This window comes from Triplophysa rosa, linkage group LG24, assembly GCF_024868665.1.
Source record: "Triplophysa rosa linkage group LG24, Trosa_1v2, whole genome shotgun sequence".
Taxonomy (NCBI): Eukaryota; Metazoa; Chordata; class Actinopteri; order Cypriniformes; family Nemacheilidae; genus Triplophysa; species Triplophysa rosa.
Window position 1 is genome coordinate 6,915,729 of NC_079913.1, and position 27,308 is coordinate 6,943,036.

Here is a 27,308-nt window from a genome sequence, read left to right on the forward strand (position 1 = left end):
TAGTACATGAAGAGACACCATTTCAGAACAGTTTGATAGCTACAATTTCCCCTTGAAACTTGAAAACACTGGAAACATATACACTGGAAAAGATATCTAACCACTAATACTGAAATATAATAATCCAGTAACACAAACAACAACTTTTTTTAGTTTAATGGTCACAAAAGACGAAAAGGATTAAAAGTTTACAATTTTTAGGACTACAAATTTGAGTCGTCCGCTGTTTATGACGTTACCTAAAACACCGCATAGAAGGAGGGGGGACACCTTTCGGCGCGTTTACATGACGTCACCCGCGGAGGGATAGATAGCTATGAGAGAGAGCTGTTCGGGCAGAGAACTACCAGTACTATCCGCTGCGGACAGAAAGTGGAGAGCGAAAAATAACTCAAGAACCGACAGCCTGCCGTATGCCAATGTTCAAAAATATACAGTTTCGATAGAGGCCAAGGGATCAAGAATCAGACGCAGAAGATTTGAGCTTTGGTCATCTGAAAGAGGAGAGATAAAGATGTCGTCTCCAAGTCCGGGCAAAAGACGAATGGACACAGACGTGGTGAAACTGTATCCTTTAAGATATAAACAACACAAATACTGTAAAGCTGTTGCTAACAAATACCTCCAGTATTCATGACAATCGTCCGAAAACATATCTCATACTGTCTTTAAACCGTCCTGCGTGTTCGCGTGATATGAAAAACAGTTGTCAAAGCCATTAAAATCGTTTACTGGATGGTGATCAGCTTTTGACAACAAAAGTGTTTTGATGGTTGTCAGTGCGGCCAGCAACAAAGCCAAGAATTGCAGACGTTCGTTTCTCAAATAACACAATTCGCAGACTAAAGCTAAAAATATGATTTTTCTCGATCACATTTGTACGTTGTCCGTGTTCAAAGGCAGAAATGTTGAGGATTATTTATAGCAGATGTATTGCTCTGTGTCTTGTGTGTTTTTCTCGTCGCTTTGCTCTTATTTACTGGTGTCAAAGCCACATTAAGACTTGACATCCGTTGGATTCAAATGCACATTTGTACATCTAACGTTCAGATATCTGTATTTATATAATATTTGACAAAATGAGACATGTTTTCGATTTAAATAGTGAATGTTGCTGTTAATGCATTTGGCCTGCTAGCGAGTTAGCACAACCAACATAACAGACAGTTATTTATTTATTTTTGATTGTTTTTGTTCCCGGACAATTGTCCAAATAGACATCTGTAGGTGTGTCTTTGTCTGCTAGCACGGATAGATAGATTTATACAAAATGAAGAAAAAAAAACAGGGTCCGCGTGTACAGTTTGTTGATGTAAATAACAGTAAAGACGGCCTTAGGTTTAATCCAGCAAAGCACTTGACATAATAGCACATCAGAAATGAGACAAACTTCACATTTAATGTCATTGCACAACCCTTAAATGGGATGAAATGACGTTTGTATGACTGTTTTTCTCCCTTGCATCGAGAATCCATCTTGTTTTTCTGGCTTTTGTTAAGGTTGAATGTTCTCGTTTGGGGTTAAACGTGCTGACAGGAAATTCGTTTTCTCTCCAGATTCTCTCTTTTTCTGATTTTAAAGCTTTTGACGCGAGGAAGGGGAAGTTGTGTTGTTGATACAGTCGTTGGGGTGTGGATGTTGACTCGGTGTCACAACCATCCATAAGAATCTATTTAGTTTACATGTCATGACACACAACAAAAGTTTTTGTTGAGTTGTGTTTATCGCACACTTTTGCTGCAGCGGGGTCAAAAATCGGTTGTGCGCGTGTACCCAAACATTCGTATCGTACGTGTTTTGGCTGTGCTGTCATTGTGTTTTGAGTATTTTTTTTTGTGCGTCTAAATATCTAGAACTCGTGTTTTTTTAAACTGTGAACTCGCGTTTGTCACGTTTTGTTGATCATTTATGAAGTGCTGTGGTGTCGTTCTATGTTAAACTTAAAGAATATGTTTGTTTGCTCTTAAGATTTGTAAAGTTTCGTGTTTCACATTGTTTGAGCTCAACTTGTTCATACGAATAGTTAATGCCGATTGATTGTAATTTTATGAAGTGCATATTTAAAAGGCCACTGTGAAACTACGTTGTAAATCATGAAAGACTCTGGGAATGTCTCGTTATGTTTTTGTCTTCAGCAGGAACTTGCTTTTTGATTGGACCGTCTGTTACTACCCGGAAACTGCAAGTGGGCGGGACTAAACATTTGAACGACAGTTTTTCCTTCTTGAAGATCAGGATCTGGGCTGGGGGGTGGAGGGTAAATGTGAAAAGCTTTAATTACTTTAAACGGCTGATGGTAGGGGCAAATAATTTACAGCACTTCAAGCAGGTGTAACAAGTAAGGCCAAAATGTTCCTCCTTTCAGAGTAGTTAGGCGGAGGAATTCAGACATGTACACAAAGATAAAAACGGTAATGATGTAATTTTGGCCTCCTGTATAATTATTTTGGATGCCCACAAACCATTTACTAGGAAAACACGAGCACAGTAATTGTCCAAACTGGATACTAAATTAAAAAATGTTTTTTTTCTATCTTTTTTGGATGTTGGAGTAGAATAGGAGCCATTTATAGGTAAATGTAAACACTTGTGGTGCTGTGTTTGCCTGAGCATCTAAAGCGCCTTTATCAGTATAACCAAAGACATTTTTTTGACATGTGTTTCTGTTTGAAAACGGCATTATTTTGGTCTTTCGTTCCGTGATGCTAGTGGCACAGAAATGGTACTTTACCTTTAAAGTGACTCTTGCCTCTAGATAGTGTTTGAAACACAAAATACATAATTATTTTAAAGAATGAACTTGTACCCGACGGCTCGAAATATAAATCATTATCAGACAATTAAGTTTCCTCCTTCTATTACATATTTTGTTTATTACTTTTTAAAAAACTGACGAGTTGCAGCTTTAAATACAGTAAGTTTAATCATGCAAAGATTTGTAGATAGTCTAGAACAGGAATGGCACGTCTTTGGTGGGTTGACTAGTAAATTTCTCCCATTCCTTAGAGCTTTTGCAAAACACATGCTAAGTAGCCCACCCTCCCCCAAAATGTGCAGTAACAGCCAACTTCCCTATCCCCTTATGTGGAGACCGACAGGCATATGACAACTGCGAACAGGTTTCCAAAGTTCCTCCTGTTGCTTGGGGCAAGTGTTTGCAACTGCGTGGAAGTCCTGCTGCATGTGATCTAAGCATCATTGTCTTTAAAGCGCATTGGTTTGGTGAGTCACTGATGCATTCTCCCTTTGACCTCTATGTGTAACCAAAACCTGAAATTCATACCTCCTTATAAAGGACAGGAATGGCAGGAGGACCAGTTAGGCAGTGTTGTTCCGATGATCGGACACTGCGATCATCCACGTGCCGTAATTTTGTTCAGGCACCAGAGAGCTGCAAATCTGGAGCATGCTCAACTGGGAATTCGCAAAATAAGTGTCTGAATGACCTCGGCGTTGCCGAGCTCCCTTAAGCACTTCTTAAGCTTGAGAGGGAGAGAGAGAGAGAGAGAGAGAGGGATGATGACCCATCGTTGACATCACCAGATACTTCTGAAACATGTTCAAACAGGTCAGAGCTGGCTGTTCCCATGCAAAAGCATGGAATAGCATACTGTAAATATGTTGCGTAACATCTGTTGCATTTCTCATTTGGCGTATCATCTGTTCGTTGAAGGATGTAGGTCTTGTGAATTAATTTATCCGAAACTCCTGATTTAATCAGCATAGACTGAGCTCTGCTGGATCTTATCTTGTGTTTTTTTTTCTCGCATTGCCAAACCTTGATCTGATTATCTAGACCAAATGTAACAAACGTGCTCATTTCATACTGATTTCATTGGCTTTAATGCGCATCAATAGTTAACAAGGTCAATTTACCTCGTGTGTGTAATGATTTATCCTCATGAAATCTTTAGCAATCGGTCAGGTGTACCATTTCACTGAGCACCCAAAGGTTTGACTAATCTTGTTTGCAATGTGTTTCACAATTTTTGTCGAATCAGTTAAAGTTCTTGCGGCTGAAGCAGACAGCTTTATTGTTATGTTTTAATGCTTACAGTGATGTGTCTGAACCATTCCCATTTTAGATAGTGGTCTTCACTCACATTACAAGTCTCGAGTTGTTCTAAATCTGTATAAATTTCTTTGTTCTGATGAACACCAAGAAAACCATTTGGAAGAATGCTTATAACCAAACAGTTCTTGCCACCATTGACTACCATAGGGAAACATTACTTTATCAATTTCTTTGTTCTGTTGAAGACAAAATAAGATATTTTGAAGAATGTAGGACAGCAAACAGTTCTGGGGCACTTTTGACTACCATTGTAAATTTTCCTACTATGGTAGTCAATGGGGTTTGGTTACAAGCATTCGTCCAAATATATTTCTCTGTGTTCAACCAAACAAAGAAATGTATACAGGTTTGGAACCACTAGAGAGTGAGTAATTCATGACAGAATTTTCATTTTTGGGTAAACTATCCTTTTATCAAGTGCTAGTCTTACTGTGTCTTGTTAATCTCTCTGAGGAATTATTTGAGAAATGAGAATACATTCATGACCCGTTTATAAATGCTGTAGTGGCCACTGGGATTGCTTTTAGCTCTTGCATATTTTTTTAAATATGCACACATTTTTACCATCAGCCGAGTATTCCATGGTTATGACTGCTAAGAAACAGTAGGGGATTATGAACTAAAAGCAATACTGCTTCTATCCACTCGTTCGGCTGCAGAGTTCCCCCAAAAAGGAAAATTCTGTTATCATTTACTCACCCTCTTTGTCATTTCAAACCTTTATGACTTTCTTTCTTCTGCAGAACACAAAAGAAGATATTTTAAAGAAAGTTGGTTACCAAACAGCACTGGCCGCCATTCACTTCCGTTGTATGGACACAAAACCAATAAAAGGGAATGGGGGCCAGTTAAAACATTTTTAAAAATATCTTCTTTTGTGTTCTGCGGAAGAAAGTCATACAGGTTTGAAATGACAAAGAGGGTGAGTAAATGATGACAGAATTAGGTATTTTTGGGTGAACTATCACTTTAAGACACGTAAACAAAGGCCATCTAAGCAATTCTAAACCGAAAAATAAAGAGATTTACTGTTAGACGTCTTCAAAGAGGGTTATGCAATCCCACCTTCTCTAAGATACCCAGGCATCACTGTTTGTAAACAGCATTTGGCTGTATCAAATTCTCCCGAAAGGCTGTTAGTGATCGAATAGTAATGCCGTGAAGCAAGCCACTATCTCAGGCTGATTCGCACCTTACCACGAGAACGCTGTCTTTCTTTGGCACGGAGTCTCCGTCATAATACCAGCTGTTGTCAGCCTCAAGGTTTGTTACCACACTCCATGTATGTGGCTTGGCAAGAAGGGGGAGTGGCATGAAGCTCAGAGGGTAAAACTCAAGGTAGGAATTCTTAGTATGCCAGCATTTATTATTAATCGAGGTAAGACGTTCAGAGGTTTTCAGGTGCCTAAAGTGGAGCGAGAGATTGTGCAAACGCCCTGTGTGTTTATTGAAGTGCGTTGGATTCCTGTGGTGCTGAGACTGAGGCCCTGGTGTGTAGGACCAAGCTTTATTCGGTGTGATTGGCCCTCTTTGTGTGCGAGATGACATCCGGCCTGCCCCGTTTGCTGGAGTCTCAAAACCTCACTGCTCGTGCCCGTCACGATTTCTACCACCTCCTAATTTTTTATTTGTTTATATAAATATATATTAACATATTGATATGCCTTGTAAAATAATTGTGTGTTATTTATAGTTTAAAGAGAAATAATTAACTTGAACATTTTAAATAATCTCTTTAGCAGAGTCTTATACAGTAATATTGTAAAGGGTTGTTTCTGTTACAGTCAATTTGACAGACGGGGACAGTAAATAGCCGGTTCGTGGATGCGTCTGTCCCCTGACAGTGGGAGATTTGAGGCCCTCTGTAATCCCACAATAACACTGCGGTTTCCTGCACGCATGGCCAACCTCGGGCTGAAAAACAGATGCACTCCTAGTTCCTCTCTTTGTCTGATGATGTGGGGCTGCGGCGTGCATGCATGCCCCCCTCCTTAGAGAATAGATGAGATGCTTTTTACAACGGTCCAAAACACACAACGATCACCTCTTTGATCAAATCTAAAAGCCGAAGATGAACTAATGTAATCGACCGTGTTAAACTTGATAATCAGATTATCTTTGATGTGTATTAATATCTTCCTGACCTATATTGGACTATCTGATGCATGGTGAGAGTGTAATAACAGTATGGATATGGCAAGTTTAGTAGCACTTGTTTATTTGAAGTATTGCGACGGTGAGAGGCGTGTAATCAGCTGAGGTGCAGACGCTTAATCAGAGCGCTGCAGGATGTTTCAGGTGATATGCGTGCCTGAGCCGTGGTGTGTTGAGTGCTGATGGACCCTGCCCTTTGTAACCCCTTTAGAAACCTGCTTAGAGCAGCCAGAAAACCAAGACTAGGCTTTTTTGATCTTTTGTTCGTGTATGTAGATGTCAGCAACTCTTGTTCTGAAAGGAAGCATACCACCCATTAAGGTGACATAAGGTTAAAGTGGCTTGATCAAACTTGTTTGGAACATTATTAGGTAATAATAATCTTCCTCATATAGACTCCAGTATTTCCTGCATAAATAACATTTTGACAACGCGCTGTCCTGTTCCAGAACAGATCATTTGGTGCTGCTAACTGGTGAATCAGACTGAATAGAACACAGTCTGAAGTACTAAGTCGGTCAGAAAGCTCACTTCCTCATTCAATTGGCTTGGATGACTTCACTGATCCGAAGGTTATTATGTACATTATGTTTAGTGTTGAAAACAATATAAAGATGCAAATTTGATAGTTTAGATAGTTTTTTATAATTGAATGCTAGTTAAGTACTATATATATATATATATATATAAAAAAAATAAGAGATAATTTCAAAATTATTTTCAGTTTTTCTGAATTTAATATTTCTAGGTATGTTTAGGTCAAATGTTTTTTTTTCTATCATTCTGTGAAGCACTAGCAATATTTCTCCCAAATTTTAAAATAAACCGTTTCTATTTGTATTTATTTACAGAAAATGAAAACTGGAGAAACGGGTCAAAATAACAGAAAGGATGCTCTGTATTTTTTCAGACCTCAAATACTGCAAAGAAAACAAGTTCATATTCACTTTTAAACAATACAACAGTAATATTTGTACATTTATGTAGAAAAAGTTTTAAAATATATTTTTAATAAAATTTTAAATGGTCTCTTAATGTTTTTCTGTGGGTTTTGTTCTTTTCAACACTCTGAGTCGTATAAAGTCACAATGACAAGCACAAAAAAGTACTCTGCTATAAGAGAGTGAATATGTATTTCTCCCCCTCATCATTTCCATTTTAAAGGGGTGGTGCAACGGTGTGTCATGCATTCTGACTTCTCTACAATGTTAAACGCGCTGTCTTCTCATGCTTAACATGGTTAACTTGTCAAAAAACAAGTTGGGTGTTTTAAGTAAAATTTCTGTGCTCGATACACTCCCCCAGCGATCGTACAGGTTTCAGAAAGTTTTTTTCGAACATATAAAACTGTTTCGTAACAATTTTTCTTAGTCCCTTATTGGACAATTCTCCCAGAAAAGCATGCGGCACGCCCACGCGGCAGCAAGGAGAGCAGGAGAAGGAGCATGCGCAGACGTCAGTTTCACTTGTGTGCAGGAGAGAGAGAGAGAGAGCGTACGTTTGCGAAGTTCAGGTGTTTGTTTGTTCACTGCATTTGGGTGATGAATGTTATATAAACGGTGGATATAACGCTGGATTTAGAGATCGTTTGAAACTGATATATGGAGCCGTCCCAGCGCTAAAAGATGCCGGACATGAACCGCATGCGGTGAGTGAAACTGATGTCTGTGTTTTGTTGGCAATGGGTGCGCACGTGCTTCAGTTCAGCCTACCCCTCCCCCCCACACGCGCCGTTTGCTTTCGGAAATAATCGTACAGCTGTATCTATCTTTTATAAATGTGATCAAACTAAATACTCTTCGAAGATATGAAGTATGCAATACTACTCTATAGGTACTCGAGATTAATATGAGATTGGCAGAAACCGAGTGTGTTAGGGCCGCTTTTAACATATTTCAGTGGTTCTTTAAATACATTTTGGGAACCCTTGTTCTGGAAAATAGAGGGGACAAATAAGCATTTTAATAATGTGATGGTGGAATTACACTAAACAGAAGACTAATGAAAACGCATTGTTGTACTCTGTTGCTGTTTGTCTATGGAAATGAGATCAGGTTCTACTTGGCCACTGCATGGGTTTGAAATTCTGGCTGAAAGTGGCATTGAGCTGGTTTGTGTTCACGACCTGGCCTTAGGAGAGCAGAAAGATCCTTTATTAACGCTATTGCCTTTTAATGCCTCTACTCATTGTCTTAATTCTTGGAAACGCAATTTCATGTGCGGCCATGTCATTGAATCGTTTACCATATGGGACACAAGTATAGTTCATACGTTGCATTGCACAAGTTGCAGTTTTCTAACCAGGAGAGCATTTCCATTTAGATTTTACTGCCTTGAACTGTGGCTTCAGACTGGCATTGATATGTAAAGTGTGTCGAGGCTTTTCTTTTTCTGTCTCTTCTGCTCCATCAGTATTCTTGGCTTATGTGCAGGCCTCTGGGATACGTTTTTATCCCAACACAGTGCTTCAGATTACAGCATTCCGCTTGGAATAGGAAACCTGGGATGTCGGAGGTTAGCCCCTCACATGCGGAGTAAATCAAAACAGATTTGCCTTGCTTTACAGTGATCGAAATGCTTCACGTTTCGTCCTGGCCTAACACGGTCTGGCTTTTGGACTTGATATGTTAAGCAGGTTTATGCCATTTCTTATCGAGGATGAGATGGAAGTTTTTAACACTTGTACAGTTTTGGAATGTTAGGTGCGTGTGGTCAGTTTTGTGTGGTTGCTTTGCATAGGGAAATTGATTTTAGGAAGAATTACGCTGGTCCTGGTTATTTCCCTTACAGAGAACAATCAATGCACATTCAATTAATAGAAACGATAAAGACATCTGGCTTCAGATTAAAAGTGAAGGTTTGTCAGGTTATGTGATATTGGTTTCTGTAAGAGAGTATTGCAGCGGACATGCACATCTGAAACCGCTTTTTAACTGCAGAAATTGTGAGCCTCTGATGTCATTTCCTGTCCTTAAGGTTACAACAGGCTTTATATTTTTCTTAGTTGTAAGTAAGCCACCCAGATGTAAAACCATAAGCAAGGCGGTGTCAATGGATTTGTCCTATTTTTTGCTCCCTTCCTCACTTTTTCTTTAGACGATCAAAGTTAAATAATTGTTAAATGTATTGTTTTTAGCCACAGTGACACAAGTAGCCAAATCTGTTGCTTGGGTTTGTAGCCAAATGGGTGTACGTTCTATCTTGTTAACATAAACAAACACATTCTTACATTGGTTCTTTGCGATCCAGTGTTGCCAACAGAAAGCATTATTTTGTCGCTACTACATTTCCAGTTCAGTCTTCGAAGCTTCTTGTGAATTTCTTTATGGGACCCTGTGTGAAATGGCTTTGGGCATAACGGACACCATTTAAGGACAGGGTCCGTTCTAGCCATGTGTGCCAGAGGTCAGCTGGGCTTCGACCCTGCTAAACACACAATCACGATGGTCAACATTTCCACCAGCTCAAGGTAACACCGAGACTGGCTCCATAGTGCTCATGCATCTGTCTTTAGTCATCTTCGTGTGTATTTTAATATGCATCCATAGATGTTAGCTTACACCATCAGTGTGCAGTGTTCCCCTCCCCAAATAGAAGCAGCTAAAAATACCACCCATGTGCTTTTATAGCTTAAATATAACCCTGAATAGATCAGTGTATTCAAAAGGGTGTTAAGCTTCTTTTTTTCTGTTTACATACTCTGTCAGTTTTTGTGGGACCTAGTAGTCATTACTTCTTGCTTGGGTTTAAGGGCAGCTATGTGGCAGGTTGAAAGATGCGAATAAAGTTGCAAATCTTGCAGGTAAAAGCTTTTAGTTGTGCTTTGTTGAAGAAGACCGGTGGTACTGTACACACACGACCGACCGCCTGCTGTTTGCTTTTAGATCAACAGATGCACACTTATGTGCCAGTATGTCCCATAGGTGTGTGATATGCATGTTAGCAACGGCTTGCAAATGTGACAACGTTTATTCAACAGACCTCAAAGATGGTTACAGATGGCTACTAACATTCATGTTTATACGAAGTGGTTCATAATAGTAGTTAGGGATGTAACGATTCACTCAGCTCACGATGCGATGCGATTCACGATTCTGATCTCACGATGCGATTTATTCACGATTTACTCACGAATTTATTTTTACAAAATGAGTTGAAAAATTAAAAATGAACAACTTCCCTTGCATTATTTCTTAAATGCTTCACGTTTCTTTGTATAGTAAAATTATGTTTTATTTCAAATAACAAAAACTAAACTGCAATTTTAAAACAAATTAATAAAAGAAAAGGTCTCTTTAATATAAACAAACTAATACTGTCTGTGCTTTTCTTGGATTTTTTTGCATTTAAGAAATATCAGCATGTCTGCAGTGAAAATAGCGGCCCCTGCTGTTCAAAAAATGTATTGCAATTCAGTTCACACTTCAACCGATTTGAATCGTCACACATTATAATCGATTTTCAACCGGCTCACGGTGAATCGTTACATCCCTAATAGTAGTATAAGCATCTATAAGAGGCCCATATACTGTAGATCACATGTTTGCATCTGTGCTGTTCATCTCACATATGTAAGGAATATATACAATATAGAGGCCCAATAATAAGCAAGAATGTGAAAATTGGCATTTTATGTGTGGTTGTGTCTGGGGTCACTGTTTTGACCGGTGTGCTCGGTTTAAATTGTTGCTGTGGTACAGTGAGATCCATCTGTATATGGCTTCAAACCAAGCAACATTGGACCTTATTGACTTCCATTGTTTGGCACAAAACCACTGGGACATTTCACGAAATATCTTCTCAAACCGATTTGGAATAACATGAGGTTGAATAAATAATAAAAGCATTTTCATTTTTGGGTGAACGGTCCTTCTAAGGCAGTGACTTAACTGAAAGATTGAAAAACATTAGCTTAACTGTACTTCTGTCAGCGATGGTTTACTAACCATTGACAGACGTCTGTCTGTTTCCAGTTCCTTCTTTTACTTCAGTTTGCCGACGCCAAACTTGTTAAACTGCTGCCATCCATGTTAACGTAAAGAAAACCCTATGCTTATACCCTTACAACTAACGTGACCCATGTGGGCCGTACATATAACATAACATAACATAACATAACATAACATAACTTTAGTCCAGAGCGGAGCACATTTACACAGCGAGTCATTGAGTCCGGCAGCTGCCTGGGGAAGGTGTGAGGTTACACTAGGATAGGAAGTGTCCATAGATGGCGTCCTTTTTAACCCCATGCAAATTGTGACCCATTTTCAGTTTCTGGTTAAATGAAATCTTAAGGCGACTGTTCTCTTTTTTCCATCTGTGAACTTCTGTACTTCCTTTCAGTGTGTTGTGCAGACTAAAATCTGCCACACTTCCTGTCTTTCATCCGCCTAACTTGAGAAAAATGGTGCGCGTGGCTGTGAGTGCATGGCTGCAGACAGTGATATCCTTGCTGCGTTTTCGCACAAAAAGCTTTCGTTCACACTGCAGACAAAACCAATTTGTTTTGTAGATCTGATTCTTAGGATAGATTATTCACACTTTCATTTTGCAAGTGGTGAAATCGGATCTATTTGTTTAGATTGTGAAATTAATATATGGTGTTTCGGCATTGGTTGCTTTAGTAGTGATGTAAGCATCGGACTATTATGCAGCGCCCAAGAAACCATCCAGAAAATATTAGTTGCGACACGTTTGGAAAACGTAAAGGGACAGTTCACCCAAAAATGAAAATTCTGTCCTTATTTACTTAACCTCAAGTTGTTCCAAATCTGTATAAATATCTTTGTTCTGATGAACACAGAGAAAGATATTTGGAAGAATGCTTATATCCAAACAGTTCTTGGCCACCATTGACTACCATAGTAGGAAAAATTGCTTTATAAATTTCTTTGTTGAACACAAGAGAAGATATTTTGAAGAAAGTAGGAAAGCAAACAGTTCTGGGCCACTATTGACTTCCATTGTAATTTTTCCTACTATGGTAGTCAATGATGGCCAAGAACTGTTTGGTTACAAGCATACTTCCAAATATCTTTCTCTGTGTTCATCAGAACAAATACATTTATACACATTTGGAACAACTCGAGGGTGAGTAAATGATGACAGAATTTGGGTGAACTGTCCCTCCAATGAATGAGTAAAACAACTAAAACTAACATAGTGTATGGTCAGTGTTGTGCTCTGTCGCACTTCATGTTAGGTTTAAGTAAAAATGGTCAATAGCACAAAATCCTGATTTGGCTATTTGGTTTGTGGGAGGACCCAAGCGTGACTGTGCTTGTGCTTTAATACATGTGTACCATGAACTCCAGATGCTACTGTTAAGACACAGTAGGTGAACTTAAGGTGTCAGAGTGCTACAAATTGCAAATGCGCCGGACAGAATGTCCACAGCTCCTGGCATCAACATGAATATTTTAGATCACGACGCTCACACAAACGCATCAGGCCTGCGGGAGAACGGTGATGTGTTATCTTTAATCATCTGTAAGTAACGTGGAGCTAACAAGGAGACTGTTTTTCACACAGATGGCAAATATTTTCCCCGCACCAGCCGTTCGCATTAGCGTCTGGAGAACGATATTCTCTCTCGTCTTTGTTAGTAATAATGAATGAACGTGTTTGGGGAAAGGACACACTCATGTGCTTACGAGTCTTGATGGACACCACCGCTCATCCTTGGCGAATCTGAGTAAATGGAGAGATATGTTGCTATAGGAAGGAAGGGAAGGGAAACCTGTGTTTGTGTTTGAGTCTTTCTCACAGTAGACAGATTGAATTCTAATTGAAGTCTGTGACTCACGGTGCGATTTAACACGGCCGTCAGGTTAGGTTTAGCAGCGTGAATGAAAACACTGACAACACACTTTACCTGTTCGTCCGACTGCGTGCCTGTATTACAGTTTTTATCTCATTTTTGTTACTGTTATGTTGTTTATTTGAAACAAGAAAGAAAGAAATCTGTAAAAACCAAGTGGAGTTTAGCCGCATAGCTGCTGGCGATTTTTTGTACTTTTCAACCAAACGCACCACGCAAGACAGCTTCCTTATTAGATCATCATCCCAAACGCATGCTAGTCTCAGCCTGTTTGTTCACACGAGTTTACAAATATTAGTAATAATGTGCTCATAAGACGACATTGTGCCACCAACTGTAACAGCTGGCGGATGTCTGGAGCGTTTGTTGCCGAAACCTCACGAGCGCTGGTCTGACTGTGTTTCTGAAAGGGATTGTTCACCCAAAAAATAAAAATTCTGTCATCATTTACTCACCCACGAGTTGTTCCAAATCTGAATGCATTTTGTTGCTCTGCCGAACACAGAGAAAGATATTTGGAAGAATGTTCTGGGGTACTTTTGACTACCAATGAAGGAAGAATTACAATGTTCGTCAATAGTGCCCCAGAACTGTTTGCTTTCCTAGATTTTTCAAAATGTCTTGTTTTCTGTTCAACAGAACAAATATTTTTAAAAAGCAACTTTTTTTTAGTGCCCCAGAACTGTTTGGTTACAAACCTTCTTCCATAAATCTATCTTTGTGTTCAGCCTGAACAAAGACATTTATACAGGGTTGGAACAACTTGAGGGTGAGTAAATAATGACAAAATATTTCATTTTTGGGTGAACTATCCCTTTAAAGGGACGGACAACCAAAAATGAGTGGAAGAAATGCTAGAGCACAGTTGTGTGTGAAGAACTTGTTTGTTAGATATTTGAGTGTACTGCCCCTTTAAGTCTTTAGGTTATTGATCTGACGTGTAAACATGGGATTACATTATACACGTACGATCAAGAACATTGTTCAGATTAAGCCATAATATACCATTATGCAAATGCATTGAAGGGGAGAGGATGAGATAGGTGGGTAGACATTATATGAGGATTATAAATGGACCACTTGGACATCAAAATTGGACACATGGCTTTTATCCAAAGCAGATTACAGTACCTTCAATCTATACATTTTTTATCAGTATTTGTGTTCCCTGGAGATCAAACCCATGACATTTGTGTTGCTAATGCAATGCTCTACCAATTGAGCTACAGGAACAATTAATAGCTGTCTATTTTAAATCTGTGTCACCAATGCCTCAGAGGACGAACGTGTGCTATATTCCTGCTGAAGAATTGTTAGAGGATTGTATCTCGCATATTAAGAGATGTTAAATGAACGATGCAGAAGATGGCTTGCAGATCAAAGTGACATGTATTTTTCTGCCTGTACTGAAAATATGAATTTCTCACTTCCTGTGGGGTTACTGTGATAATGAAACAGCGGGCCAGTCTATTAAACTGCCTTCAAAGACTTCATGTTTCTGTGTGAGTGTAGAAACTGTTTTTTGAATGACTATACAGGCACAAGCCTCCAAAAACACCTCCATCTTTATATGACAAGCGACCTGTACGATCTTCCAGATGGCCGCATTCCTGAACTAAATCTGATCTCTTGGGATAAAAAAATGAAAAAAATGTTCAATATTCAGCCACCATATCTCTGTTGATACCTGTGTGTCTCATGTTGTTCAGATTTAAAGGAACAGTTCACCCAGAAATGAAACTTCCGTCATCATGTACTCACCGTCAAATTTTGTTGTTCTGCTGAACACAAAGAAAGATATTTGGATGAATATTTGTAGCAGATCTGGGGCACTATAGACTTCCATAGTCCATACGGGAAAAACTATATGGTAGTTAATGGTGCCCAAGAACTGTTTAGTTTCCCCGCATTCTTTAAAATATCTTCTTTTGTGTTCAACAGAATAAAGATTTTTATACAGCTTTGGAACAACTTGAGGGTCAGTAAATGATGATTTTTTGGGTGACCTGTTCCCCTAAATTGAGATAACTGCATTGTATAATTTGTGAAAAATGCAAAGAACAGGACTGCAAGCTGGTGTCTTCAAGATCCCCTCGACAAGAAAAAGAATGATCGGTTTAATCGAAAATGAAATTAAATCACTAGACATTTGACATAAATAAATAAATAAATAAAAAGTAATTGAACAGTTGATCACATGGAACAAACTTTTATTTTAACAGACTTGACTTAACTGACTTCATTATACATTTATAAGTATTTTTAAACATCGATTATTGTTTTCCCATATAGCTTCCATTTATCTATATTCATATAAAATCCATACATTACAATTTCAACAAAACCTCTCCAATCCAGGCTTTAAGTCACGGCAGAACCTACACAACAGCTGACACACGATACACACTGATAGCATCATCAGATAAAAAAAACATGACAATGGCCAAGTCTGCTTGATAATGCTGAGTTTATGGAATCAAGCAGAGATCAAGGACTCTTTTAGGATCCCCTGGTCTCGCCATGGTCTCGGTTGTTAAACGTGTATTGTCTTGCTCGGCGAGGGTCTGACTTCTGCTGTCTGTGCTGGCAATATGAGAAGTGACAAGCTGACAGCCATAGCTAATGACAGCAGCATCGTATTGAGTTGCTTTGATGCCTCGTGTGTGTTTGTGCATCGCTGGGTGCGTTTTTGCAATTTGATCCGTTGAACTGAACCTAATGATACTTATTGAAGGTCGATGGATAAAGTGAGGATCTTTGCAAATACTTTGATTGATCTGTTGGTACAGACTTTATTTTTAATAGCTGGAAAGTCTATTTTTGTGTTCCGCTCCTCAACAGTGGCTGTGCGACAAAATAAATGTATTTTTTCCTGCCCTTTGTCATTTGAGGTTAATAGTCATTTTTGTAAACTCATCATCGAATCGAATCTGACTTAGATTAAACTTTATAAAAAGCTCACAGGGGAAAGTTGACCCTTCCGGTGATGTATTGTCTGAAAAAAAAATGTTTTTGTTGCAAGTTGGTTTGACTAATATCGAAATGCTTGAGTTTGCCTTAACAGTTTTCTTATAGCATTGAGAGTAAACATGAAGTCACGATCTTGAGTGGACTCAACGAATTTGTAGTCAAGTTTTATGGACCACAAGGAAGTAAGTTTTTATTTGTTTTGCCTGAACATTCAGATGTATCCCATACATTTCACCCAATTATCTCACCCATTAGCAGGTATTATGTGTTATTATTGTGTTTTTATTGTTATAATAATAATAATAAATAAAAAGGTTTTAAATTATTATTATTACTATTGTTGTTATTGATTTTAATAATGTTATTGTTATTGATATTACCCCTATAATGGATGTGATTCAGGTGAGGTTCATTGCGCACAAGTGACCTCATTCAAAAATACAAAATTAATTTTTTGTAAAGCAAAATAAATAAATATTTGTGACTATTTTCTTTTTTTCATCATGACACAATTATGACAATTAGGCAAATGAGCTATAACAGTGTTTTCTCCTTCGTTTTCTTTTTTTTAACTGTAGGGTGAAATTTAACTTCAAAAAATGAGAATTAGTCAGTCGATGCCTCTAACCAGCTATCACATGAATCATCGATGACACTACAGCAAATTTAACCACGCTCACCCCACACATCTCCTAGTTTCGGACGTGCCGTCATTGTTCACCAAAAAAGAACTCAGTGGAGTGTGTTTTTGTTGTTATTGGGGTCCATTTCAAAACAGAAATGAGCCTTTGCTGTGGCTTCTCCAGCATTGCCACCTTTCCTAGTTAGAGCTGCTAAGTCACACAGGTCATATTGCGGAAGGCTATTCTTGGATGGAACGCATGTTGCGCCGTGCCCCAACAAATTCAGATCCTACCGACAACAGCAGTACACATGTGTACACACCCACACGTGTGTTCCTTTAAATGCCCAGTTTGTAATGATCAAATTAGGTAGTGCTGTTGTGCCCACACACAGTCATTTTTGAATACAAAGACTGTTCTCTTAGTCACTTAGAGATGCATGTAGGCATTACTGCTTGTCTTTTCAAAACACGCAAACATCAGCACGTTGCATTGTGTCTTACTAGCCATTGTTTGTTTCTGGTTTTTTTGCGTCAGCACCGTATGAAGGCGGCGTATGGAAGGTGCGAGTAGATCTTCCTGACAAATACCCCTTCAAATCTCCATCTATAGGTAATGTATTGCTTACACATGGATCTCAAAAGGACACTTAAATGTTTTCTGAAGCAAACCAAATTGGTGTGGTTTTAAAATGATGGGCAGAGTACATTCCAAGAGTCACTCATGAGGTGTGTAAGGTGGATTAGTTTTCTGTGATGTCAGTTTGTTTGATGTAAGACACAACCAGTGTTGTGCAATTCAGTTCTGTCTGTGATGTCATCTTTATTCATCTCTTCACAGGATTTATGAATAAGATTTTTCATCCGAACATCGATGAAGCGTAAGTCTCCTTTTTATGAGAGATCACAGCACATTAGTGGCTCTTTAACCTTTGGGTCTTTTAGGTGCTTTTTGAGTACTTAACACGCGGTTTTAGACGCAAAATGTGAATCGCCCCTAAGAGTAATACACCAAAGCAAAGTGAATCAAATGATGTTCATAGAATAATATAATATAAATTGTGTTGAAAATAATAAGAAAAAAAGCTCTTTTTTTCGCAAACAAATGAAATTCCTGTGTTGCAAGGTGAACTTTTACAGTCTGCGTGAAACAACTGCATGGATTCATTTTATCATCATGTTACTATAAGAAATGTACACTCTGTATGAATTATAAAGATTTCAAGTAGAAATAGTTTTTATTTTATGCTTCTGTTTTGTGTTTCTTTAATGTGTCACTTTTTTTGTCCAGGTCAGGGACCGTGTGTTTAGATGTGATCAATCAGACATGGACCGCTCTTTATGGTATGTGTGTGCATGTGATCTTCACCGTTCGATTCACCCTTCACGTATAGACGGACGCAACAGTTGTTGCAGTTAAACAAACGTAACTGCGCATTCACGCTTTTGTGGCCCAAACTTAACTTCCGGTAAACGTCCGCAAAGAATAGAGTCCCTGTAGATTATTTCTGATAACAAGCAAAAGAAATGACAAGTAAATTACATTAGTTAGCAAGTTAAACGTACGTCTAGCCAGGTTTTTTTAACCAGTAGAAAATCCTTTACTTGGCTAAACTTGTAACTAATCTAAATAAATTGTTTATTTAATTAAACATTATATACAATAAAATTCAACAAATCGTTTATTTAATACAATCATTATACAATAAAATATTAATATAAATAAAATATAAATAGTTATGTTATTAGTCACTAGCCAGATCGATGCGTGCTTCCGATGAAACTGTTTATATTATCAGATGTACAGGTTAGGAATAGAACAAATTGCATTGATGTGGCTTGAGAAATAGAGCGGATCGCCGTGTACCATAATCCTCTTACCTTCTGTCAGTGAGCCTAATACCTGCAAGCTCAGAAAACGGCATCGCTTCACCTGACAAGCATGATAAAACAACCGTGTGTTCATCTATCTCAATTTTCTTTGTTCTCCATAACAATAACAGGTTTCAAATAGCTGACTTTGGTTTTTACATTGACAGTGTTGTTGGGTTCTACCTTTTATATATATGAGCTTTCTGGAAAGTGATGTTCTGATACATTATCCTCAATATTTGATGTTTATTTGTTTGTTTGACAAGTAGCCGTGTCACAAGCAAGGTCTCGATCACCCCGTGGGGGTTTATTTTGCATAAAGACCAGCTGACTCCACATGATCCCCTGCTTAATTTAGATGTACTCAGCTGCCTTGTGCCATTGTCCAGTTTGTGTATTCGTATGAAAGACTGACAGCCAGAACATACAGTCCTGCCTATGACGGAGATACACGACTGCAGCTCTCGCACAAGAGAGATTAAACCATAATCGCGTCACTCGCCACAAATACTCAGTTTTGTGCCACGTGTAAAGCTCATAACACAACATCCAGTGATCCTGTATTAAAGGCTCAGTTTCCTGTCTTTGTCCTTCCAGATCTCACCAATATCTTCGAGTCGTTTTTGCCACAGTTGCTGGCCTACCCGAACCCCATCGACCCTCTGAACGGGGACGCCGCAGCCATGTACCTGCACCGGCCAGAGGACTACAAACAGAAAATCAAAGGTGATCTGAAGTGTCTTGTAGTCTCTGGGCTTATGTGTATCATCATACAGGTCTTGAGAAAATAAGAGGTCACTCCAGTTGTGCCTTTTGCAGCCATTCCCGTGCATTGTCTGTTGAATTCCAACATTAACAAACCTCAGGAGTGACAAAGTCATCCGACAGCAATGTGCAAGACTGAGAGCATGCCAAGACGCATAAAAGCGGTTTCTTTGCAGTATTCAAGATTTGAAAACATTGCTTTTTTGTTGTTTTGACCAGTTTGTCCAGTTTCAGTTTTTTTGCAAATAAATGCAAATCGAAACAATATTTTTATTCTGAATTTAGTCATTAATTGACAGAATGAAACAAAAATGATCATTTTTCTTAAACACATACCTGTAAATGGTACATTCTGAAAAGTAGAAAACAATTTTGGAGAGGTCTCTTAACTTTTTCCACCACTGTATTTCACATCTGCTTGGAAAAATGCATGCATGCGTTTAAGTTTTAGATGTGACGATGCTTAAAAAGATATCACAAATCGGGTTTGATATATTTGATATTCTATTTTTAGCTACCAAAGGAGGGACGTGTAAGTCCATGCACATATTCTCAAATTTTCAAAACGACAGAAGCACTTTCCTGTTCCCAACATTAGAACAAAAAACAACCATCACAACATTAAAAATGAAATCAAAATGTCTTAAACTAACACATTTAAGACTCATAAAAAACTGAAACAGGAAGTGCTTCAGGAGGACCAGTGTTATTTACGTCTTTCAAAATGGTCTTTATATGTCAGTAACACAGCTGTGTCAGAGAAACGTGGTCAATTTTCCTATTTTGATTAATACTTCCTAATTATCAATTTATACCAAGTATATGTAATCTACAGCTCTCTGTTGATAAAAAAATGAATGTGCTCTTTTAGTTTTACTGTAATCATAGGTAGCAAATGAACTTACATTTTGGTCTATTGAGAAAGTTTCACGCAAGGTGACATTTTTTTCTAATCTGTCTCTTGATTTGCATTATGTGCACTGTTTTGCACACTGTTTATTAAGGAAATACTCGGATAACCTATTTTATACCATGGTCTGTTTGAATACTCGATTCTGATTGGCTGGAAGGTGTGCTTTAAAACCCTTTAACGCACAGGTAGCTCCAGTCAGTTTGATTACATTTGAAATGTAACTGACAAAATCACTGTAATTTTCACCTGTTTGATCAAAAATTTCACTGTAAACATCAATAAAGATTTAACTTGGCAAATGACCGTGGTATAAGCGGGATAATCCACAGCTAGCCGTGCGCTAAAGGATTTTAATGCACTTCGCAGAGGCAAGAGGTTCCTAGATGGCAGTGAGCTAACTTTGTGTGCAATATAAAAGAATCGCCATTCTGTCTGACCGCATACCCGCTCTTTTTCCTTTTCACCCAGAATACATCCAGAAATATGCAACAGAGGAGGCCCTGAAGGAGCAGGAGGAAGGAGCAGGCGATTCCTCTTCAGAAAGCTCCATGTCTGATTTTTCAGAGGACGAAGCGCAGGACATGGAGTTGTAGTTAGGGGCGACAGTTTCTCCCCTTTACCACAGAGACTATATGATTTCCTAACCATGCGAAGCAGACTATAAAGATTCATATTTAAACAAGGTGATTTTTTTTATCGTTATTATTATTATTATTATTACTAAACCAGGATTTTTATGGATATCTAGCGTTGACGATGAATACAGCACCCTCTCTAGGTGTTCCGTCTCTACTTTCTGGTGGTTGTTTTTTTTTCCCTTGACCTCTCTTTCACTCTCTCACTCGCTCTCTCCGTCACCCCACTGAAAGAAAGGCTCGTAGTGTTCGCTCCGATTCCACCTTCCTAGCCGCGCAGCCGTAATGCATGTCATCTCCTCCCTGATCCACCTTTCGAACCGGATTCTAAACAGAGGCTGTATTTAAGCGGGGGTGCCCATCTTTTTCTCCCTTGTGACGTACTAGCGTATCAGAGACGCCTGCGGGTTCTGTCCGTGATGCCCTGACGTGTAAACCCCCTCAGATTAGAGGACGGTCTTCAATTGGAGTTGTTGCTGTTGGATTGGACGCATTTTGCCAGACACATCCCTGTTTCTTCGTTTCACCTCAGCGGTTTGATCGATTCCATTCGACCTTCCCAGTGCAAGTCATTTTGAATAATCGCCTGGTTGTCGTTTTTGTTTGTTTTCTCTTTGAACAGCTGTATTTTTTTTAAGTGACGATAAAAATGTTAGCCGAAGGAAATGGCAGGTTATTTTGTTGATTTTAGTTTTCGTTTTATTTCACTTTTTATTTGGGTCTCACCTTGGGGGAAAGTTTCCACGCTGTGTCAAGATGATCATCAGGATTTTACAGAATGTCATCAATTTTTTCCAATGAAAACAAAGCTGTGAGCGTTAGATGTATTGTTTGTTTATTGGGTTGCAGTGTTCTTTACTTTGCTGTCGATCGGTTAGCCGTCCCAACATTGATAAAAACATCTTTGCAAAGTATTTGGTGACCAAAAAAAACCCTGTATTGTGAAAATTAGACATGACAAAACCTTCACAAGCACAACCTATCCCTCACATCTTAGTTTTTATTTGCAAAAAATTAAATATGGCGTTTACCCTGATTAATGTCTATAGATACAAACCAGTCCCACAGTTCCGCTCCAGTTTGTCTACTGTGGAAATATCCCCACCTCTCCCTTTATATTCCAAATCTTTTGACATGAGTGTCTCTAAAAGATGTAGATAAAGAGGCTAGCACACAGAGATTCAACAGAAGCTCACTAATTTTCAACTAGCTCTGTTTTTTTTGTTGTTTTTTTGCTTTGTGGAAGCCCTGGCTGGATTTTAAGACATCTCAAAATGTCTAGGAACAAGAGCACAAGTCTTTATTTTCTAGACACCTGAGGAACAGTACAGTCTGTGCCCTGTCTGGCCTCTCCATGTTCCATTTTCTAATAACAATGTATATGAAAAGAGTGTTTGTCTTTCTGTTACTGTCTCGCATCCTTTTCGGCTCCCTTTTTTGTACGTTGTGGTATGATACGGAAGTGGAGTTGTGTAGGACTTCGAAGAAAAGTCGAAGAGACATTTGTAGTAATCATCTTTCCTATTGCTTGTGCATACTGTATCTACGCTAGATGTTGTTTGACCTCATGTAGATCTAGTTAGTTTACTGGGTGGTGAAGTCAAAATGTTCATATGGATTTAAGTTTTGCTTAACCTGCTTGTCAGGATACACATTATCCGGTGGATTAGGTTTGGTTAGATTTGCCTCCGTCGGTTAGGATTCATAAGAACCTACTTGTGGTTTTAGTTGAAGTGAGTAACATTTACTAACGTGGAGGTGAGTTTTTGCTGGCACGGCAGATGTGTTCTGTATAAAGAGCTTTTGATTTTTAACACGCACCTGCAGAAATCAACATATAAAACACGAAGAACCACGTTTAGTTGGTTCGGTTGTGTTTATTCAGTATTCTCACATTATGACGCCAAACAGTCCGCCAGATTTATTCATTGTCTGGAAAATAAAAGCTTCGCGGATGTCAGCCTCCGTGGAATAGCATAGGGTTTTCTGTTCAAAACTTGGCTCGTGTGGTTGTTACAAAGCTGCCAATATTTATCCTCCAGAGTTGCGTTCTGCTGTTTTCTCAGATCGATGTTTCATGGGCAAAACAAGAGTTTTGAAGTTTAGCCCGTGTCTAGAATTGGCCGAATAGTGCAATGAAGAAAAGTTCAAATATTTTCCGGTCTGGTTTTCTACATAAACACCATCTTTCTCACCTGTATGCAGTATTGTGTTTGAGTGAGGGGTAGTCGAGAGACGGGCAGTGGACCGATGTGAGGTGATGTGAATCTGCGTCTCTTAATCAGAGGGAGAGATGTCTTCTTTTTCTTTTCTTTTGAATTGAGGCTTTGTTTCCCATACAACACGGCCTTCCCACCCTTGTCTCTCAGATACATGAAAAATGCATCTCGATTGTGGTTTGGTTGCATAGCAACAAACACACACACACAGTGTGTCATAAGGAACAACACACTCCGCCTCTCTCTTTCTTTTATTTCTGCTTTATTTTTGCTCCCTGGACTTGTGGAAATTTAGTTCTAATATTTGTTTCTTTGTTTTTAACTGTCATGTCAAAGAGTAAAATTGACTAAAGAAGCTGAGAAATAAACATGTATTTGTGTGCTTCCATTACAAGTTTAATTTGAAATGATACTGAAATTGTGAATTTATTTTTTATTATTTACTAATTTTCAGATTTATTTTGTAATGTCAATAAAACAGAGGCACCCATTTGGAGCAGGTAATATTGACAATATCTTGTGTTTGAGGATAGAGGGCGCTCTTCAGAGTTGGTTTAGTGGTTGGGGTGGAATAAACAATTACAGTGTGTTCCTTTTTGTTTCGCACCCATAAACCCGCAGTGCTTAAACACGCACTACACATCTACACACGTTCAGGGGACAGCAGTTATTAATGTCAAGATCTCCAGCTGTTTGTTTGATAGGGAGAGAGAAAGAGAGAGGGAAGAAGAGTTTTGTCTTCCGGCTGTCATGGCCTCAGAGGCTTGCCCTATTGGGCCTCTGGGTCGATGGCATCACATCTCCTCTTGCATTTGTGTTGAGCAGCTCTCCAGTGCACTTTTGCATGCGTCTGGTGTAGAGTCCAGTCTAGTTGAGTCCTGGCTGTCCACTTCTTTAATTTTTATACCTGTGCTTCAAAGGGTGCTCAGACATCGGGCTTATGTGGGCACACAGCATGGATTTTTTTAATAGTATCTGTATTTAGTACCTAGTGTGTGATACGCTGATAAAAAAATCAAAACATACACTTTTTGTTAATCACAGGTATTACGGTAATTTGCCCCTTTTATTTCCTTATCCATTAACCTTACTCTTTATTTTTGCCTTTTCTTTTATCTTTTGCATTGTGAAGTGGGCATGCCTGTCACAAAAGACAAATGCTCTTTATCTATAGGATTATAATCTCTTAAATAGCTGTGTACAGTAAACTGTAATAACTTCTTTTTTAATAAAATATTAAATATGTGTACAAAATGCTTTGCGTCTTGGTTTTTTGTTTGTTAGATTAAATATTCAGGAATGTAAATCAAAATGTAATATTTTTAATTTCGAGGCAGCTCTGGGCGAACATTCACATTCATCCTCTGCCTTAGAAATGTCTGTGTAATGCATTTACTGTGTGTTAGCCGTTTGTGACATGTATTATAGGCCTATTTTGAACAATGACAGTCAATGCACAAGTCGAAAAGTGAGGAAAATATTGTGCGTTAAAGACGATTATTCATGCTTTTTATTAACTGTTTGTCTAAAGAGAATGCATCTTAGTCTGACCTATGTTTTTTGTAGCAAAAACAGTTTAAAGATAAGTATTACACTTTAAGCACTACTAAAGCCATAAATAGGATGATCAATCCACATTTTCAGTTATTTCCGTGTTAATAAACGCACTCCAATAGTCAGTTATAAAATATTTTAAAAATATAGGCTCGGTTTCACAGACAAGGTTTATTTTACACCAGGATTATGCCTTAGTTGAATTAAGATATTTATGTCGCTTTTGTAAAAATGCCTGAGAAGAATAGAAGAATATATTACTGGTGAGCATCTTAAGACAAAACAACGTCACTGATATATTTTAAGACATTTCAGGGCAAGTTATATTCAGTTAAGACAGGTCAAATATTCATTTTAGTCTGGAACTAGCCTTAAACCTTGTCTGTGAAACTGGGCCATAAAGTGTGTCTACTCTAAGAACAGTTTTAGTACCATCGTAATGTAATAATGGATTGAATACTGAACAAATTAATTAACTATTATTATTATTATTTATGATCAACAAATGAATTACATTGCTAAAATTGCCAGTATTATCATTTTACATGGACACTGCAAAACACACCACTAGGTGTCGCTCAAATTCTGCCAAGCAGAAAAACAGTGAAACTGTACCAACGCCGTTGGCCTGCAGGGGGCGATATCGTCGTTGGGAAGTAGAGTACATGGAAAGAAATCGTTAGGTAACATAATGGCAATTTAATATTTTCCACCAAAATGTCCCTGTCACGCACCAATCTATCTAATCTTGTTCTTTCAAGTTTAAGGAAAAAGAGATGAAGTTAACGTATGCATTTCTCTCTTCTCTCTGGATTAAAATGGGGTTCCTTTTATAATCTGGATCTGTGAGTGAAAGTCCTTCTGCTGTTATGTCGTTTATAATGTTTGATACCCTGCTGTCTATTCTATTCTATTCTATTCTATTCTAAAGTTGTCTTTTCTGTTTCATTCTATTACTTTCTGTATTCCCGTTTGCTAAATGATATTAAGCTATGTCTCTTTTGTTTATATTCTATTCTAATAAATTGTCTATTCAATTTTAAATATTATTCAATGCTATGAAGTTGTCTATTGTATTCTATAGTGTAATGTATGATATTAATTTATACTGTTCTAATTCGGTGTTTTTACACCTCTGCTTTATTTATACTTCGGATTTTTGCACCCACTGCTGACAAATTTCGCCATTAACATCTTTATCAAGCCAAAAAATTTCCGTAAGCAGTCTGGTAAAGAGTGCTTGGGGCTTGGGCGGAGATGTGTATGCCAGTTCTTTCCAAAGATCTGACCTCAGTGCTGGAGAAACATGAGCTGCTCAATGAAATATTTAGAAGCCTTTATCTGCAGTGCGATGGTCAAGAGGGCTACAGGTCCATATGACGCAATGCCCAGCCCCAGGCGGATGCTTTGATTGGCCATAATCAGGCTTTATTGTCACGTGACTTGTCCCTCAGGTTTGCTGAACTCGCAGGAGAAAACTGATACCACCAACCTTCTTTTATATTTGTTAATTCCTTAAATAATCACTTACATTTGGACAACAATTAAAGACACTGTTATAGCGTTTGTTATCACAACAATGGGATAGATTGACAGGCTACAGATGCACAATTAAGCAAAGGTATCCAAAGATTTTTGACAGTGCTTAAGAAATGATTCTAAATAGAAATTAAATAAAAAATTACTAAAAAAAAATAATTTAGAAGTAGATTTTATTTACGAATTCTGTGGTGGCTGATATCTATCTAACTATAACCCCGTGCACTTTTGAAAGTTCGTCCGTAAATGTGTTCCGTAAATCATTATATTCCATCACAGCATGAATTGAGGACTAGGCTACACAAACAGGCTAATAAGACCATATTGTAAACAAAAAATAAAAATAAGTGAGAGAAAACAAAAGCACAATGTATTGTCAAAGAAGCCATCTCCAGTTGAAATGCCACCCTGATGCTGATGCTGATGCTGACATGTGAGACGATGGGTCTGGACCGGCTGAGCGTCTCTCATGTCGAGTTCTCGGTTACTACAGTATACCAGCTCGACTCCGTTATTAATGGATGATCGTCTGATTAAAAAGGCTTCACACAAAAGCACAACTGGCAGATGCTCTGACTCACCGTCTTCATAGAGAATAATTATACCAACTATATAAAATGTTGCTGATATGAAGTAATAAGAGACATACGTTCTTTGACTGAACAAAAATTATTATTGCAGTTATTCTATCAGTATTTTAGCCTAATAATGCTCATATAATTGCAGGTATATAGCTGCCAACTGTTATTAAAGTTTTTTCCGTTTAATGGCTAAAAAAAGCAGGCTCCCATATTTAATCGATTTTAGAAATCCTTGCAGTCTTTATGCAGTCTTGATTATCAACATTTTCCGGTGTTACCACAATATTGTTTCCTCAAGGATGATAAAAATGACTTTCAGTAGTCAGCAATGCACGTTTTATGTTGTTGCTGCTGTTTGAAAGCTTTTTCATGATGCTCTGAAATGTTCTTTAGAAAACAGCAGTGGAGATGTGCAAATAAATGACTGCAAACTATTGAGAATTTAACTGAGAATTTACAAATGGCTCCTTTAAACAATATATTTGTTTGGATGAAACAAATATGGCACTCGTTTAGACCACTGTCTGCAATATTCGTTTATTGTTTTTAATATTTGTTTAAAGAGATCTGCTTTGTTTCTTCTTTTGA

The 27,308-nt window shown here is 38.2% G+C and overlaps 1 protein-coding gene across 1 annotated transcript; it reads left to right on the forward strand.

Annotated features, from left to right (window-relative positions):
* The first annotated feature begins 306 nt into the window (after positions 1-306).
* On the forward strand, positions 307-24,296 carry ube2h (ubiquitin-conjugating enzyme E2H (UBC8 homolog, yeast)). Its single transcript, XM_057323908.1, has 7 exons — positions 307-567; positions 16,126-16,202; positions 17,181-17,255; positions 17,484-17,523; positions 17,934-17,986; positions 19,112-19,240; positions 20,661-24,296. The coding sequence occupies exons 1-7, from the start codon at positions 317-319 to the stop codon at positions 20,783-20,785; spliced, it is 750 nt and encodes a 249-aa protein (XP_057179891.1). The 5' UTR covers positions 307-316; the 3' UTR covers positions 20,786-24,296.
* The last annotated feature ends 3,012 nt before the right edge of the window (positions 24,297-27,308 follow it).

Coding starts and splice junctions, on each gene's coding strand:
- ube2h (XM_057323908.1), top strand. CDS start 317: ATGAGAGAGAGCTGTTCGGGCAGAGAACTACCAGTACTATCCGCTGCG. Junction 17,256..17,483: donor CTTCAAATCTCCATCTATAG/GTAATGTATTGC, acceptor ATCTCTTCACAG/GATTTATGAATAAGATTTTT. Junction 17,987..19,111: donor GACATGGACCGCTCTTTATG/GTATGTGTGTGC, acceptor TTGTCCTTCCAG/ATCTCACCAATATCTTCGAG.